The sequence below is a fragment of the Oratosquilla oratoria genome, chromosome 11 (assembly GCF_046742065.1).
Source record: "Oratosquilla oratoria isolate Oo_2021 chromosome 11, ASM4674206v1, whole genome shotgun sequence".
NCBI lineage: Eukaryota > Metazoa > Arthropoda > Malacostraca > Stomatopoda > Squillidae > Oratosquilla > Oratosquilla oratoria.
The window spans coordinates 15,053,030-15,071,618 of NC_134787.1; the positions used below are offsets into that span (position 1 = coordinate 15,053,030).

Genomic DNA, 18,589 nt, shown 5'->3' on the forward strand with positions numbered 1-18,589 from the left:
CACAATCACATCACCACAACTATAGCCATCACCATCACATCACATTAGGGGATGTTATGTCCGGATACCTGGATAGAAGGGGTGAGTAGACGAGGAATACGAAGCTGGGAGGGAGTCAGCAAGGGTGAGTTACGTACAGAAAAACCTTGGAGTACAAGGAGTACCTGGACGGAAAGTCAAAGAGATATAAAAACGAAGAAGATAGGAGTTCTTTTTTTCTTTTTTATTGGTGAATTCATTTAGAAGAGACACGAAAATGTGGGAGGAAATAGGCAAATATGAGGCGACTGAATGGATGCACATGAAATCAAACTAACTGATTAAGTTAGAATTAACTTCTGCCCATTTTTTGTGAACACTTGCGAACAAGTGATTATTTTTTTTGTGAATTGGGGGAGTGGGGGTGAAATATTGAAAACCAATTCACGCACAGGACTATGCCAGTTGACAATTCTTCTTCCACTGACCACAAAACAATCCCCCAAAAACTGTCACCGTAAGAAGTTTCTTGAGAGAAGAGGAAACTGTACATATGTACATTCTTAGTCTTCGAGTCAAACTCTACTTGAAAAGTATCACCCAAAATAATTCCTCGGCAAGGTCTTCCTCTGAAGAGCGATGCCAGGTTCCATCAAAGTACGGTAGGTCTGATGTCGACAAGTCGAGTTCATAATACCTGGGAACACAAAACTATCCTTAAAAAAAAAAAAAAAAACATTGGGGTGCATGGCAGCGGAGTAGGTGTCCAAAAAATATGAATATATGGTAAACTCCAGTCCATAACAAATCCCCATCCTTAGGAAGGTGAAGGAGGTGTTTGCGAAGTGGCATCACCTCAACCAAGCATGAAACAAAAACACGGCACGAAACCGGACGGTTATGCCTCGCTGCCGTCCTGCAATCCACCGCATCATTAATGAAAATAATCTCGCCTTTACTTTCTCCGAGGATAAAAACAGAGATCGCGAGTTGATAAAACCAACATCTCTATACACTTCGGGAAGATGGGAAAATCCTCAGCTGTAAGCGACCACAGCAAAATCGAATTCGAATATGTGTTATCGAACGACCCCAGTTCCGGGACTACGTAAAACTCACAGATTTTGGTCGAAGAAATGTCGCACAGTTTTACATGTTACAGTTCACACAGATCCGCGTCCACGTGGAAGTAAATCTCGTGTTGCATCATCAGCGTAGGAGAAAAGTTAGAAGAAGACGAGGAGAAGGAAGAGGAGGATAAGGAGAAGACGAGTGTTACAACCTCAGAGTCTTATCGCGCAAAGTCCTGCAAGATCTCTCGACCTCCGACCTGCCGGTGAGCTCTTCGACCCTTTCAATCACGTGGAGAGCATCCCCTTCCCCCTTAGATTGGGATGAGATTACCTGAGCAAGGTACACTTTCTCGAGGGAAAGCTATATAGTTTCATTTTTTTTGTGTGTGAAATATATAAATGAGTTCGTGTACTCTGAAGGAGTGGTACTTGGAACCACATACCACGAGGAAGTAAGCGTATAAGTGGCCTGTCAGCATACTAGAGTATGCTAAAGATAACGCAAGTACCATTTCGTGCTGAGTTGCATCAGGTTCATATGTAAGCAAATGTACAAACATTGATATAGTCTTTCCATGTAGGTTTGTTCATCCCACGTCCTTCTAAAGGACACGTCATCTGAGAGAGAGAGAGAGAGAGAGAGAGAGAGAGAGAGAGAGAGAGAGAGAGAGAGAGAGAGAGAGAGAGAGAGAGAGAGAGAGAGAGAGAGAGAGAGAGAGAGAGAGAGAGAGAGAGAGAGAGAGAGAGAGAGAGGAAAGAGAGAGAGTGAGAAAGAATCCTCTCCTCTCCCCCCACCTCCACCAGTGCCACAGAGTGACTATTCTCCCCAGTGTCGTTGTTGTTCTTCTTGTTGACGGTGGTGGTTAAGGGGTAGGGGAGGATATCAGTACCACCCTCCCCCCAACCTCCCAGCCTCCGGCGCCACGCACGAGCCATCCCCAGGACCCCCCCGGATGACGCAACACACAACGCGTGAGTGGAGCGGACGCACCGAGACTGTTGCCGCTGCGACCGAAGTGGGGCTAACCTACCTTCGAGGAAGGAAAAGGGGAAAGGGGGAGAGGAAAGGAAAGGGAGGGAGGATGGGGGTGGGTAAAGAGGGAGAGGAGTTACAGGAGGGTAGGATGGGAAGCGGATGGTGATGAGGCAAAGAAGCTCACTTCAGTTGAATCAAATATCATGACAAAAAATAAATAAACATCAGTAAAAAAAAATAATCGCAAACGGTCTTCAACAATTTCTGTTCACACATATATCCACCAGACGTCTGAGAGAATAAAGGTAAAAGTTGAAAAAAAGTAAAGAGCAGGCAACTCACATTGCACCCGGAGAACCAAGTCCCCTTTTGAGATGATGGAATAGATTCATATGTTTTGTCCAAGTCAATTCATACAAACTCAAGCACACCCACTCCTGCACGGCTTGCTGATGTAGTGGTTAGCATCATGGGCTCACAACGAAGTAAATCGAGGAGCTACACGCACTCACGAAAGCTTCAGTAACACTGCATACCGTTACTATCCCCCTCCCCCATCTTGAGCAAGGGATGGGGTACATGTGGAAAGTCAAAACATTGCCCATAGGTGGGCTCTAAAATCTCATCCAGAGGGTAATCGATGTCGATCACGGGTCCAGCACATGATCCAAGGTCGTGGTGGTGAATCACACACACACACACACGAGAACTATAATTGCTAAGTTCATCCATCGTCATCGTCATCTACACCCACATATTCATAAACACTCAACCCACGCACGCACACACACAAACACGCGCGCGCCTACACACCCAAACTCTCAAAGCTTCTGTCCGTCCCTTTCTCAATACACGCATGTACACGAAATAAATCTACACACACACACACACACACACATATATATACACACACACACACACACACATTTTTATCAACCACAATAAACTTTAATTCTAAGCCATCAACATTGAGGGAGACTCGAGGAGGCCAACATGCAGAAATTGAAACGTGTGTTGGCCTAGAATTTAAGTGTATTGTGGTTGATAAAAATGTATATCTGTTTACTGGGACCCATTCAGTGTTGTACATACACACACACACACATATATATATATATATATATATATATATATATATATATATATATATATACAATATATATATATATATATACCAAGAGCTTCTTCCCCCTATAAGGGAGGTAACCACGCCCAGTCACGCACCCATTCCGCTCCCATCCACCACCCTTTGTTTCCCTCTTATCTTAGCTCCTCTTGGATGAAAGGTCAATCCTGTGTTCAGCCCACTGCCCTGGGTCAGAAGCAATGCAGCAAGACAGCACATCCACAGCAGGGTCGTTTCACTTACACAGCGACCCCCGATCTCCGTCCCCTTCGGGCTGCGTCAAAAGGTCATCCATACACAACTATCCTCCATTCCCTTCCTTGCTCAAAGCCCCTTTCACCCCATCCATCCACCTCATCCTTGGTCGTCCCCTCAAGTTCACCCCATCCAGATCTGCTTTCCGGGCCTAATTTGCTAATCTTTCATCACTCATTCTTTTCCATGGGTCTAAAGCATCCCAATAGTCTTCCGTCAGCTCCCTTTCCACTCCTACTTTCCTCATCTCTTCATTTCTCACACTATCCAACCTTGTAAATCCTTCCATACTTTTCAAGACACATTTAAACTTCTCCTTTCTGTCTCTTCTTACATTACAAGTTTCCGCCTCGTAGTGGCGTACACACGGCCATCTCTTCAAAATGAAAAAAATAAAATTGAAATATTTATGTCATGGCTTACATCCAAACACACACACACCGTGGCGCAGTGGGCTATGGTGTGAACCATGCGCAGCACCAGCGCAGGTTCGAGTCCTGACCACTTACTCAACTTAGCCACGAATGAATAAACACACACACACAAAGTTAAGGTCCTAGTAATCTATTATTATCACACAGTCCACCTTTTAATTGTGGTATTGTGCTTTATAATTGTTTTATTCTAAGTAAAAAATAAATAAGATTTAATTTATCTACATGACCCTCTGACCCATCAAACCCACAGAGAAACTAAAAGACATAAAACCCACAGGGAAACTAAGACATAAAACATACTTCAACGTTGGCCACCTTCGGCCGAGACATACCGTTACACTCTTCCTCCATCCCCCACCCCCCCGGCGTCTCCCCCCTCCCCCTCCCTCCCTCCCTCCCACACCCTGGCTGGCGCGATGCTGAGAGCCCGACCACCTGGTAGGGGCGCCTCACGAAGGACTCCTGACGGAGGGGAAAGGGGAGATGGAGGCAGATGCTGTCGGCACTGACCTAGCACCACGGAAGGACGAAAGAAAAAGCTGACCACAGATGACGATGTAGGAAGAATGTTGTCAGGAAGATTTCTGTTCTGCATTGCGGCCCTAAAGAGAAGTTTGCAAGAGTAGTGTGGGCACTGACCTAGCATCACGGAAGGACGAAAGAAAAAGCTGACCACAGATGACGATGTAGGAAGAATGTTGTCAGGAAGATTTCTGTTCTGCACTACGGCCCTAAAGAGAAGTTTGCAAGAGTAGTGTGGAAGTTGGAGGAGCTGTGAGATTCAGGGAAAGGCCCGAATGTTGTATATCAAGCCCACAAATAAAGAAATACATGAATAAATATAAATATTAACCTTTAAATATGATAAATAATTGCATTTTTTAATAATGAGGCAAAATGGGGCTACCTGCGATTGTTTCTGCGGTACTCGTAAGTTCACTTCATCCCTGGTTTCTCATATATGAACACCAACATCACAATATTTCTACCATGGGAATAAAAAAAAGAACACCAAAATAGCATCAGATTATACAACATTACCTGACCCCAATCTGGTGTGTTTCACAATGTAAGATCTACATTTTACTCATTATGTAAAACGAGAGAGAGAGATGTATCAACTTCTGGAACACCAATGATGAGAAATTCGCCCAACAAATAAACAAATAAATATAAAAAATACACAAGTACACAATAATACATAAATACGCACTTATATAAATACACGAACCTAAAGTCAAGTCTGACCGATGGAAACACGGAGACGAGACCTCTCGAGCATAACCCTACTCACCTGGAGGTGAGGTGCCCTGGCGCCGAGCGTGCGAGGTGGGCACACCTGCAACAAAAAAGAAAAAAACATTATCATGATGTGATGCGTAACTACAGCAGCGTTTAAAAGTTCTCATAAATAAAGACACACAACTGTGTGGGTATGAGAGAGAGAGAGAGAGAGAGAGAGAGAGAGAGAGAGAGAGAGAGAGAGAGAGAGAGAGAGAGAGAGAGAGAGAGAGAGAGAGAGAGAGAGAGAGAGAGAGAGAGAGAGAGAGAGAGAGAGAGAGAGAGAGAGGGGGGGGGAGAGAATGAGAGGGAGAGAGAGAAAATGAGAGGGAGGGAGGGAGGGAGGGAGGGAGGGAGAGAGAGAGAGAATGAGACGGAGAGAGAGAGAGAGAGAGAGAGAGAGAGAGAGAGAGAGAGAGAGAGAGAGAGAGAGAGAGAGAGAGAGAGAATGAGAGGGAGAGAGGGAAAATGAGAGGGAGAGAGAATGAGTGGGAGAGGGAGAGAGAGAGAGGAGAGAGAGAGAGAGAGAGAGAGAGAGAGAGAGAGAGAGAGAGAGAGAGAGAGAGAGAGAGAGAGAGAGAGAGAGAGAGAGAGAGAGAGAAACTGAAACAACTTATCACCTGCCCCATCTAGTGTTTGAGGTCTTGTGGAATGTATACTTACGGACCGAAATTTGATTAAAAAGCGACTCTTCAATATAAGCAATTGTTTGAATGCTTACGGAAAGAAACGAACCCCATTGTTCAATTTCTTATATTCATTATACATACATAAACCAAAGGCTTTTTTTCCTCTTACAACGGAGGTAGCCAAAAAAACAAAGGCATAGAAACCACTCCCACCCATTCCATCCCCTACATACTCCACTCCCCTCTACCTATATTACTAGTAATATTCATTATACATATAAATAATTACACACACGTGTGTGTGTGCATTCTGACGATTGATAAAAAAACAAAGGTAGCGCAACCATTCTGTCGAATGACAACTAGAGAAGTTTGCAAGAGTAGCATGGCAGGTGTTGGGGAGAGGCCTCTATTCCTGAGTGGGCTCCGAACAGATGCTGAGAGATAAATAATCACGTTACGAAAGCTTGTGACGTTTCAAATTGATGGGACAGACTACTTTTCCTTCAGTCCCGAGTAAGTCACATTTCAAGTCAATCAAGACCAGGTGTGGGTATTGTCACAGTGACAGGTGACCTACCCGCAAGTCAGAGTTTCCCAACCTTTTCCGACCAAAGCACCCCGTTGTCATATATAAGCAGTCCAGCACCATAGCCTATCTTGTTATTAGAAGGATAAAAGAAATTGAAGTGTACTGCTTGATGATTTCTTTTCTTGATTCCTTCGAACTGAAACAAATTGGCAATACTGTTTGTAGAAGAAATAAGAACACCTTAGAAAAATAAAATAGCATGGAAAAAGTAAAAAATGCACAACTAGGTAATCAATGATACATATAATGTGACTTTTGTGTGCATCACTTCCCAGCACCCTCTATAATTGATTTCAGTATCCCCAGGTTGGGAAACGCTGCTCAAGTCAAGCGACTTGGAGACCTGTGATTACCTCCAGAAAACCAGACATTCGATTCCTGGTGGCTTTAGTCTTCCATCTGGTGTTGAATCACCCAAGAAAGTACCTCGTTACTGGGCATGGCTTTAGTATGACACAGGAAAAACCTAAACATCAGACTCATGACATGTGTGTCTGTCCGGTTGCGGCACAATCAGACGCAATTGTGGGGAATCTGAGTCTGGTTTAGTGGCGTCATGACATGGAGAGCGTGGCGTCATCAACTTTGCCATCTGCATATCACGTACGTGACCTGTCACCCTCAAGTCGTGATGCAAAGCTAGTTTGGGAGTTCTTTCCGGAGAGTATGAAACACCTCCGTGCATATGACTTGTAGAAGACTTCCCTGAATATATACTCCCACATCTCCGTTTTTTCCAATCTCAAGGTGTTTGGCTTGCCAAAATATTTACTCCATTTTTTTCTTAATCTCAAAAAAAAAAAAAAAAAAAAAAAAAAAAAAAAAAAATTGACTCGGTGCATCGCGGGGTGCTCTGGGATCTTCTGCGGATCTGTAGGATTCTTGCGAGGATTACTGACCTAGTGTCTGGTCCTCTGGGACCCGAGGAGGGGTGTCCTCGTTCCGAATTCTACTGAGAGACCGAGGCTGCGTCTTCGCTCAAACACGTTTCAACACCTGCATGGATTAGAGTAGCCCACCAATGCCATTGTGCAGCATCCACCAGCAAAACTAAGGTCACTGGCCCATTCTCTGTCGATGATATGATGTACATTCTCGAAGTCACTGGAAGTCACTGCAAAAGGAGCCAAGACTGTTGAGACTCCAGGTTTTCTAGACCATGTTTGAAGCATTTGGGTTTTTCAATCAATCAAAACAGCCATCCTGAGTCCACTGCTGAACAAAGGCCTCCTTCATTGCATCACACGATTCACACGACCGCCCTAACCTCTGCCAAGTCACTCCTGCGAACTTCTCAATCTCGTCTCTCCATCTTCTGTCTGGTCTCCCTCTTCCACGCTTCCTATCTCGCGGTGTCCAATCAGTAACACACTTGCTCCATCACTCATCAGTCGTTCGCACTAACTTACCTGCCCAATTCCACTTCCTCTCTTTTAACCAACTTCTCTCTTTCGGTCTCTCAGCGTCATTCCCACCATTCACCTCTCCATTCTCCTCTTACTGGATGATAAAAGTTCAGTCAGTCTATTCATGTGTCGAGGACGCCTGAAATCTCGAAAGACTTCAAATACTGTAAATCCCACATGAGAAAAGAAACTGTTGATCGTATATTACGATCTGTCTTAGACCCAACACAGGAGGGACGGGAATCCAACCTCTAAACCTCAATACATTAAGTGTTGTTTTGCTTTGCATAGAACCTGGTCACATGACCAGTGACGTCACTGAGCTCGCGTCGCCAACCTGAACACAGTCTGACCTCCCTTTGTAAGACCTTGATTCTGGGGTGTTCCTGGACGGTCGTCGGTACGGTCGACATTCCCATTATGGATACTGGTCGGATTAACCTTATGAACTCGGTGTCACCCTAACCCGAGTCCACAGACCACACACACACACACACACACACACACACACACACACACACACACACGATACAAACATGATAAATTGGAGAGTTAGAGACATTTCACGATCATTGCTCCTATTCCTGTATACTGCAATGCACACACGCCCGCACACACACACACGCACACGAATTGAGGGCGCAGTTGGTAGAGTTCCCGGCTGCCACTACGGCGGTCCGGGTTCGAATCCCGCCCAGGGCTGAAATAATTCCAGTATCGCTGCGCTACGAGTCGTTACTCCAACTATCGTGGACTGAGAGTTGGCTGTGTGTGTGCGTGTAAGGTCACAGCATTACCCATGGATCGGTCATATATGAGCTCTGAGCTCTCTCTTTCGGGAGGGAAATGGCTGTCGATCACGAGTCCAACACGTGATCCAAGATGATGGTGAATCACACACACACGCACGCACGCACTGGCAGACCTGCATGGCCCCGAGGTATAATCTCTGCCCCCGACCTAGAAGTGAGGTCGAAGGAGCGGTGAATGAGGTCTCGGGGCGGGCTGGAGGTGGAGGTGGATGGAGGGGGCAGATATAAAGGGAGGGATAGGTGGAAGGGGAGAGGGAGATAATGGAAGAGGTGACGATGGATGAGGCCCATGTGGAGGTGAACGAGATGGAAAGTGGAGGAGGAGGAGGAGGAGGAGGAGGAGGAGGAGCCGGAGCCCTGCAATCCTCAGGAAGAGAAGATAGGATGTTTTTGTGCACCATAGACGAACCAGTAACCACCCCTCCTCCTCCTCCTTCTCCTCCTCCACCCATTCTCACGCTCCCTCTCAAGTGACTTTTACTCTCGACTTTTCTTTGACCTAAGGTTGACCCCACTTCTTGTTCCCCCCTCTGCTCAAGAAGCAGGTGGAGTAGCAAACTTGACCTCTGCTCCTTGGGTGACCTCCATCCCAGTAACAATGGCACAGTGAAAGGTGATTGGACCGACTTCATTGGTTGGCCGAAAGGGGTTGCGTTTCAGGACGTTTGGGCGTGGGAAGGTGGGTAAATGTCCTATACGATGAAAGTAAAGTTACAACACATACGTACAATAAACTAAAAATTCGGAGTTGGAGAAAAGTTAAGAGAAAGAGAGAGAGAGAGAGAGAGAGAGAGAGAGAGAGAGAGAGAGAGAGAGAGAGAGAGAGAGAGAGAGAGAGAGAGAGAGAGAGAGAATGTTATGCATATTACGACCAGTCTATGGTCCTCTTCAATGGATTATAGTTTATATAAATCTAGATGCAACCTACTCTTCATTCTCTCTAAGCCGTCATTACAATGTAATTTTAAAAATCAGGAATTTAATTTTAAAAATCAGGAGCTAGCTTGACTCACATTCGTTTAGTAATGGGTTCGAATCCCGCACCTATCAGGTTCTCAGTAGTGCCTTACCTGCCCCTAAGGTCCAAGAGCATAATAGGGCAAATGTGATGGCTTCAGAGGAAGATATTCAGTGCCTCCTGGCGTATGCTCCTCACCTTTCTGATGCCATTTAATGTCATTATTCGCGTGCTTTGTCTCTTGTTTCTCAATCATCACCATATGGTTCTAACTTACATATGGATTATCTCTCGGGCATCACAATGCAGCTGCATAAGACCAGTGGAGCTGTTGTCCGCACCTACTACCCGTCAAGGTACGCAGGCGCGCGCGCGCGGGCACACACGCACACACACACACACACGCACACACACACACAGGTCAGGGTTCGAATCCCGCCCAGGGGTGGAATCATTTCAGTATCGCTTCGCTGCGGGGTGTTACTCCAACTCTCGTGGGCGGGGAGTTGTGTGTGTGTGTGTGTGTGTGTGTGTGTGTGTGTGTGTGTGTGTGTGTGTGTGTGTGTGTGTGTGTGTGTGTGTGTAAGGTCACAGCATTAGCCATAGCTCGGTCATATATAAGCTCTGAGCTCTCTTCTGGGAGGGAAATAGCTGTCGATCCCGAGTCCAAAGACGTGATCCAAGACCATGGTGAATCACACACACACACACACACACACACACACACACACACACACACATGGATTCAAATGCATTTCACTGTACATCTGGTCACATATGCAAATGACCAACGGTTCGCTTGCGTCTTCTGTCACCAGACTTCACAAATGCACTTCTCAACCCAACCCAACCCCTCCTTGCCACCCTAAACCCACCCATACCCACCCCAGCCTTCGGTTTGCCCACTCCCATTACTACGCGAAAGTGCATCTACCCATTGGGTACTGTTATAATACTAGCCAACCTGCTCGTACAAGTTCTGGAATACAAGTGCACATTTTACATAACTGCATCTCTGCTTAACCTGTATAAATCACACACATACACACATTCTCCAATAATAATAATAATAATAATAATGATAATAATAGTAATAATGACAATAATAATGATAATAATAATAATAATAATAATAATAATGACAATAATAATGATAATAATAATGCTAACAATAATAATAATAATAATAATAATAATATTGCTGACCACTTTCATCTTTTAACTCGGTTCTCCTACTCTCATCTCCAGTCCTGAAGTTTCAGTTGGGCCCTGGCGTGACATGGACCTCGGCAACTTCAGATATCTTTCAAGAGCTCCCCCACCCCCCACCCTGGCCCCGTTGTTCCTCTTCGGATCCGGATGAGTGAGTTTCCGTTTATACAGTCGCCGGGGACTAGCGCGTGAAACCGCCCACCCCCCTCTCTCTCTCTCTCTCTCTCTTTTGCTCGCTGAGCGTGTGTGGGGATGTTCAACGGAAAGAATTAAATGGTGAACAATTGTACAACGCGTATTTTGTTTCAGTAGTTTAAGTTAGTTTGGGTTGTGTTGGGTTGGGTTGGGTTGGGTTGGGTTAGGTGGGGTTGGGTTGGGTTAGGTTAGGTTTGAACAATTGACCGCATTTTCACCCTTCCAGTGAGCAAATGTCATATGAACAACTGTCCTACTTCTGTGTGTGTGTGTGTGTGTGCGTGTGTGTGTGTGTGCGCGCGCGCGTGCGCATGTGTGTGTGTGTGTGTGTGTGTGTTTCCCTAATTGCAGTATACATGAAAAGAGCACCGTTCGCTGGGTCCCGTCTCCTATTCTCTAATTTTCTAACCTTGACTCAAATTCGTGAACAATGTGTGTATGTGTGTGTGTGTATGTGTGTGTGTGTGTGTGTGTGTGTGTGTGTGTGTGTGTGTGTGTGTGTGTGTGTGTTTTCACCTTGGTCTTTGGATCAGGTGCTGGACTCGTGATCGACAGCTATTTCATTCCCAGAAGAGAACCCAGAGCTCGTATGACCGATCTATGGGTAATGCTATGACCTTACACACACACATCCCCCCAACTCCCCGCCCACGAGAGTTGGAGTAACGACTCGAAGCGTAGTGTGTGTGTGTGTGTGTGTGTGTGTGTGTGTGTGTGTGTGTGTGTGTGTGTGTGTGTGCGTACTTATTCATCTAAGACTGCAAATAATTTTGAACCAAAATTGGAAATCTGACCTGGATGGGTTTCCAACACCCCAGAATGCTAAATAATTAATCTAATTCCCTTTTGTCAGAGGAAATGGGCAAGTGGATGAGACGACGAATTCAAAACTAAAACAAGTCAACCGCTGATTCTAAACAGAGCTGTTTGTGATGATATGGGTGGCTGCATGGGAGACTGCTGAGGGAGGTGAGGGATGGCGTCGGGGTGCAAGTCAAGCGACGCGCTCCCCCCGGCGTAAGCTCCCCATTGATGACGTTCATCGTACGTCCGCCAACCGACTTGGGCATCTTTGACCATCCGAGATTGCGAGCGACCACCGGAACATCATCAAAGCTATTCAACTGCATCTTTCGTTGTTACTGAATTAGCATCATTTTGCTTCAGAAATATCACTCAGTGTAATATAATCAAACTACCTGTATCTAAGAAGAGAATAAATTGAATGATTTACTAGTTTAGTTTTGATATCTTAGCTATGGTTTGGGTGCCTGTACGATGAGTTGGGCTTGGGTCCCACATAATGGAACCCGTTTTCTCAGAAGGGATTTCCATTTTCTCTAGTGAGAGATAAAGGATAATTTGTAGAAGCCGCGATCTTGGTCGACCGTACAAATCTTGTTCGATCCAGAATCCTCACCAAAGCTGAATAAAATCTGGTGTTTGCTTAACAAATATATAAATCAAATAAACAGAGCAATGCAGTCCTGAAAAATTGAAAAGCTCTGGGATAGCGATTCGATCCGACATAATAAAGCCATTTACAAACGCAGATAATAAAAACATTTTTAAAAAGTACATCTGTGTGTGTGTGTGTGTGTGTGTGTGTGTGTGTGTGTGTGTGTGTGTGTGTGTGTGTGTGTGTGTACGCGTTGGTTCATGCGTTCAATAACAACTACAATGAAAGTGGTTGCTTCCGCCAAGATATACCGCAACAGGCTGCACTGAATCACTACTACAATTTTCCACATCATTAGCCACGGATACTATTACAACTAACGATATTATCATTACTCCTAACTACCCTATCACCATCATGGATATTCTTATCACACTTATTTACCATAATTAATTTGTTGATGGCAATACACAAACCAACAAATTTACATATAAGCTTCATAAAGTTTATAAAGGATTACAAAGGGGGAGCATGCCGACAGGAGACCTTTTGGTCCATAACTAGGTAGGATGCAGTGAAAATATATGATAATGATGAAAATATTCCATGTATTGGGACATGGAGACTCCCCCCCCCCATTTGCACCCTCTGACCACCCGAGGGTCATGGGTTGGGTGAATTTCACGGGGGAGGGTCGCCAACCCATCCTCACCTGTAGCGTCATATACGAAAATATTCGCCTTCCCAACCCCCATCCATCCACCAAAGGGAGACTAAAGCCTGGGTACATGGCCAGTCTCAAGGGTCGTGAGAAAATATACGCACACCGATTTGGCACTAGGGTGGGGGAGGCAACTGCGGAAGGCGCGGTGCCGCCTCAGGCGGTAGCTACTTGGCTCGGTGTTTGCCTGATTCGAAACTGAAGTCTGGCAGCTCAGTCAATTTGTTTCTCCGAGCCAAGAGGGGGGGGGGCACCCGTGGTTCTAGCCTGAATGAGAGACTGAAGGGGCATGTTTGCTAACCTGGGGGAGGAGGAGAGGGGGGCGCCTCACCGGAACCATTGTACTGTAGCATTACTCAACTCCCCCAACCCCCGAAGTCCCGCCTCTGCAGGGACACCACGCACGACAAACACGTGGGTTAGTGACCCGTAACGGATTTGGGTGGCCACCGAGTTCGTCTTCACCCTTTGAGATGGGTCTTATTTTTCGTCCATCTGGGTGTCCAACACACCTTTGCCACTAGCGGTGAAGCAATGGGGGGTGGAGGGTGGCGATTTGTTCGACGTCAACCCGACGGACCTCCTGTGACTTCGTATTAAACTTGAGACTTCGCCTTAAGACGACGAAAGGGGGGCGACCACTGAATTCATGACCGCAGAAAGGTGACCAAGCTTACTGAATGTTGTTTGGAATGGGAAGGGCGTCTGCATGGAGGTTCACAAAGAGAACCGTCTGGTGGTCTCAATAAACTCAGTAGAAGAGGATTAATATATAACCGTAGAGGAGAATTAATATATAACCGTAGAGGAGAATTAATATATAACCGTAGAGGAGAATTAATATATAACCGTAGAAGAGGATTAATATATAACCGTAGAGGAGAATTAATATATAACCGTAGAGGAGAATTAATATATAACCGTAGAGGAGAATTAATATATAACCGTAGTTTCAAACTTCATTAGAAAATATAATTTAAATGCTCTTAACTCGTGACTCATTCCAAATGTTTCTATACGACGCAATACTGTATTAGCCCGGCGCCAGCAGAACAGAATAAATGAAAAAATATACACAAATAAATAACTAAATACATACAGGTTACGGTGTGAACCTAAACGTATTCGCGTGCGCACGCACGCACGCACACACACACACTCCATGCCCTTGCTCAACAGGGGCAGTAATGGCTTGTAGTATCAGTGAAAGCCTTTTCCGGCGGGAGCGCGGCTTGAACTTCAAATATCAAGCGTGGAAGCCCCAAGCGCTAACCACTGCACTCGCAAGCCATGTATTTGTGTGTGTGTGTGTGTGTGTGTGTGTGTGTGTGTGTGTGTGTGTGTGTGTGTGTGTGTGTGTGTGTGTGTGTGTGTGTGTGTGTGTGTGTGTGTGTGTGTGTGTGTGTGTGTGTGTGTGCGTGTGTGTGTGTGTGCGCGCGCGCGTGTGTCCAAAAAGTTAACGGAAAGCGATTTGGTTGTGTGGATAAAACGATGAGGATCTCGATGGTTAAAAATCACGATGTGGATAGTATGGTATAACCGATGTATGATATAAGACGACCAGAGTCCTATTGTAATGATGATGGTCATATATGTATGAGAGTGTGGTCATGCTGACATGGCAGAAAGGTAATGATGGTATGGGTACGGTAGGATGGTATTCAATGGTCCCGGTAGTTCTGGTATGGTGACTGGGCAAGAACTATAAGAGGTCAACCGGTTTGGAATGACGATGCATTTCGTGACTATACATCAGCCATTACCCTCTGCTCCTTTCTCCCGTTTTCTTTCAAGATGCTGTTGATATATTTCATGGGCGTTCCTTCGCCTTTCTTCTTCCTCTTCTTTTTTCATTTGGGTGTCATCTTCGTGAAGTGGCGTTTAGTGACAGCAATTTAACACATCATGTGAGGAAATCAGGGAACCTGACGAATCAGAATGGAACTCCGTGGTGTGCTTGCCCGGCGTTGACCCTTGGACCTTCACGGTCGGATAAAAAAAATATCAATCTGACTGTCGTCAGCCGATTTCATTCAGCTGAGAGAGCCCCTTTCGCGGGAGAATAGTTCTTCCATAGAACTACGCTTTGTATCCATATTCAAAGTTCTTTAATGCAGAAACACTTCCCACTGAAGAGGAATGTCGTCTTTCATTGAACTAACGTCTTGTGTTTGTTATGTCTGCTGCCAAATTATCTTATTCATGAACAAGAACATCCACCAGCTCCAACTCCATCTGGAAGGAGTCTGCATGGCATGTGGAGGTCCTGGATCAAGAAACCAGGACTCCCAGCACTCCACGGAGGTGTCTTTCGTGAAGTCAACGAGGCTGAGTTTTTAGGTCAAAGGAATTTGCAATTCGCGAGTTGACTACGTGTACATGTACGTGTGTGTGTGTGTGTGTGTGTGTGTGTGTGTGTGTGTGTGTGTGTGTGTGTGTGTGTGTGTGTGTGTGTGTGTGTGTGTGTGTGTAGAGGGATATGGGGGGAGGTGGAATGAGGAGGGGGTGAAGGAAAGATATGAAACATGTTGGACGAGTTTGAAAAAATGTGAAATGGAAACAGAAAGGGCGGCGTGGAGAGAGAGAGAGAGAGAGAGAGAGAGAGAGAGAGAGAGAGAGAGAGAGAGAGAGAGAGAGAGAGAGAGAGAGAGAGAGAGAGAGAGAGAGACAGACAGACAGAGAGAGAGAAGGGGAGGGAGGGAGGGAATGAGAGAAAGAGAGAAGAAGTGGGAGGGAGGGAGTGAGGGAGGGAGAGAGAGAGGAGGGAGAGAGGGAGAGAGAGAGAGAGAGAGAGAGAGAGAGAGAGAGAGAGAGAGAGAGAGAGAGAGAGAGAGAGAGAGAGAGAGAGAGAGAGAGAGAGAGGGGGAGGGAGATAGGGAGAGGGAGATAGGGAGAGGGAGGGAGGGAGAGAGAGGAGAGGGAGAGATAGAGAGAGAGAGAGAGAGCATATAAAATGCGACTAGGAACAAAGGATAAAATAAAAAGGAAGAGTGCGAAGACAAAGCGTGAAACGGGGTGGACGAGAGGGGAGGAGGCGACCAAGAGGAGGGCGTGAAGACGACACGAAGAAGAAGAAGAAGAAGAAGAAGAAGAAGAAGAAGAAGAAGAAGAAGAAGAAGAAGAAGAAGAAGAAGAAGAAGAAGAAGAAGAAGAAGAAGAAGAAGAAGAAGAAGAAGAAGAAGAAGAAGAAGAAGAAGAAGAAGAAGAAGAAGAAGAAGAAGAAGAAGAAGAAGAAGAAGAAGAAGAAGAAGAAGAAGAAGAAGAAGAAGAAGAAGAAGAAGAAGAAGAAGAAGAAGAAGAAGAAGAAGAAGAAGAAGAAGAAGAAGAAGAAGAAGAAGAAGAAGAAGAAGAAGAAGCTGGAGCCACAATTTTCCTTCTGGCGAGAGTGGTGACAGTAGCAACGCCATCTACAACTGGCTCTTGGCGACTAAATCATGGCCTTGGGGAAAATGTGACCTCTCTCTCTCTCTCTCTCTCCGGCTTCTTCGCTACGGTCTAATCTGAGTGGGTCTCCCCCAGCAGTTCCTGGGGGTAGCTGGGGGAAGACCCGGGGGGGGGGGGGGAAGACCCGTGGGGGGGGAAAGACCAGGGGGAGGGAGAAGACCCGAGGTAGGGAGGGGGGACCTGGGGTCGAGTGACGGGGCGAAAAAGGGGGCATACCTGAAAGGTGGTGGTGGTGGTGGGTGAGGTCGGGGAGGGGGGAGGGCGAGAGAACCTGGTGATGTTGAGGTTAGGAGCTGGGGAGGGGGAGGGGGGAGGGGGGCCGGGGGGAAGTGGTGGTGAAAGCCCTTCCAACGGATAAGGTGTAGGGTGAAGCCTCTCGGGAAGGGGGGAGGGGGAGAAAGAGGAGGAAGGAGGAAGGAGGATGGAAAGAGGAGCATGATGATGATGATGATGATGATGGTGATGATGATAAGATGGAGGAGTAGAAGGATGAGGAATAGGCGTATTATGAGAATGAGGGTGATGGTGAGAATGAGGAAGACGGAAGGGGAAAGGGGAGGAGGAGATGATGGAAGGAGATTAAGGAGGAGCAGGAGGAGGAGGAGGAGATGAAGGAGGAGATGGAAAAGGAGAAGGAAGAGAAGATAGATGAGATGAAGAAGGAGGAGGAGGCGGGGGAGAAGGAGGAAGATGAGGAGATGGAGAAGGAGGAGGAGATGGAGAAGGAGGAGGAGATGAATGGGGAGGAAGAGGAGATGAAGAAGATGGAGGAGGAGGAGGAGGAGGAGGAGGAGGAGGAGGAGGATCACAGGTGTTCTGGGACTCCCCATCACCATTTCCCTCCCTCGCCCTCCTCCTCCTCCTCCTCCTCTTTTTCTCCACCAGCCAAGACTGGTCTCGCTTCAGCCGGCGTTGGCGACCATTGGTCTCAGGGGAGCTGCGCAGTCGCACAGGCGTGTGTAGCTCACTGCAGGATCACTAGGCTATCCCCTTAGGGAACGGTGCAGACTCTGTAACCAACCACAGTGGTTTAATCCGCCTTGGGTGGCGCAACGTGCAAGTAGAGTGTGGATCGTGTGGAGGGGAAGGATGTGGTTGTGGAGTTAGAAACTAGTGTATGCTTAGATCTAAGAACTCTTGGCAAACACGATACAGAAGAATAATGATTGAACCTTTGACTCACTAGTCCGGTGTGCATGTCTATGTTAACCACCAGACTATTTCATTCAGCTCATCTAGTAATTAGGGACTAGTCACTGGCGCCATTCACTAGTCACTGGTACCACTCACTAGTCACTGGCACCACTCATTATTCTCTGGCGCCACTTACTAGTCGCTGGTGCCACTCACTAGTCGCTGGCGCCACTCACTAGTCGCTGGCGCCACTCACTAGTCGCTGGCGCCACTCACTAGTCGCTGGCGCCACTCACTAGTCGCTGGTGCCACTTACTAGTCGCTGGCGCCACTCACTAGTCACTGGCACCACTCACTAGTCGCTGGCATCACTCACTAGTCGCTGGCGCCACTCACCAGACGCTGGCGCCACTCACTAGTCCCTGGCGCCACTCACTAGTCACTGGCGCCACTCACTAGTCACTGGCGCCACTCATTAGTCCCTGGCGCCACTCACTAGTCACTTGCGCCACTCACTAGTCGATGGCGTCACTCACTAGTTATTGACGCCACTCACTAGTCATTGACGCCACTCACTAGTCGCTGGCGCCACTCACTAGTCACTGGTGGCATTCACTAGTCATTGACGCCACTCACTACTCACTGACGCTAATCACTAGTCGCTGGCGCCACTCAGATCATCCTGTTCATATTTGTGTATTTGTTGTGGATGTCAACAGGCGATTCTTTTTGGCCAACGGAGGCACACATTCTGGTCGCAACACACACACACACACACACACACACACACACACACACACACACAAACACACATTAGTGAGCGCATGTACATGAGCTACTAAACACATAAGCACAATTTACTTAGGTACCTGTTCACACACGCGGGCACATACAACCGCGAAGGCATCTTCCAAATATACAGGCTAAACACGTAGAAACACGAGCCCTAAACACACACAA

General features: G+C 46.6%; 1 protein-coding gene across 2 annotated transcripts in view; it reads right to left on the reverse strand.

The window, feature by feature from the left end:
• The window catches only part of LOC143029611 (uncharacterized), a 212,481-nt gene that overhangs the window by 69,259 nt on the left and 124,633 nt on the right, over nucleotides 1-18,589 (reverse strand). For both annotated transcript variants that reach the window (XM_076192349.1, XM_076192347.1), the window contains exon 2: nucleotides 5,141-5,185. In XM_076192349.1, the coding sequence (XP_076048464.1) occupies nucleotides 5,141-5,185 (45 nt within the window). The remainder of the gene's footprint in view (nucleotides 1-5,140; nucleotides 5,186-18,589) is intronic.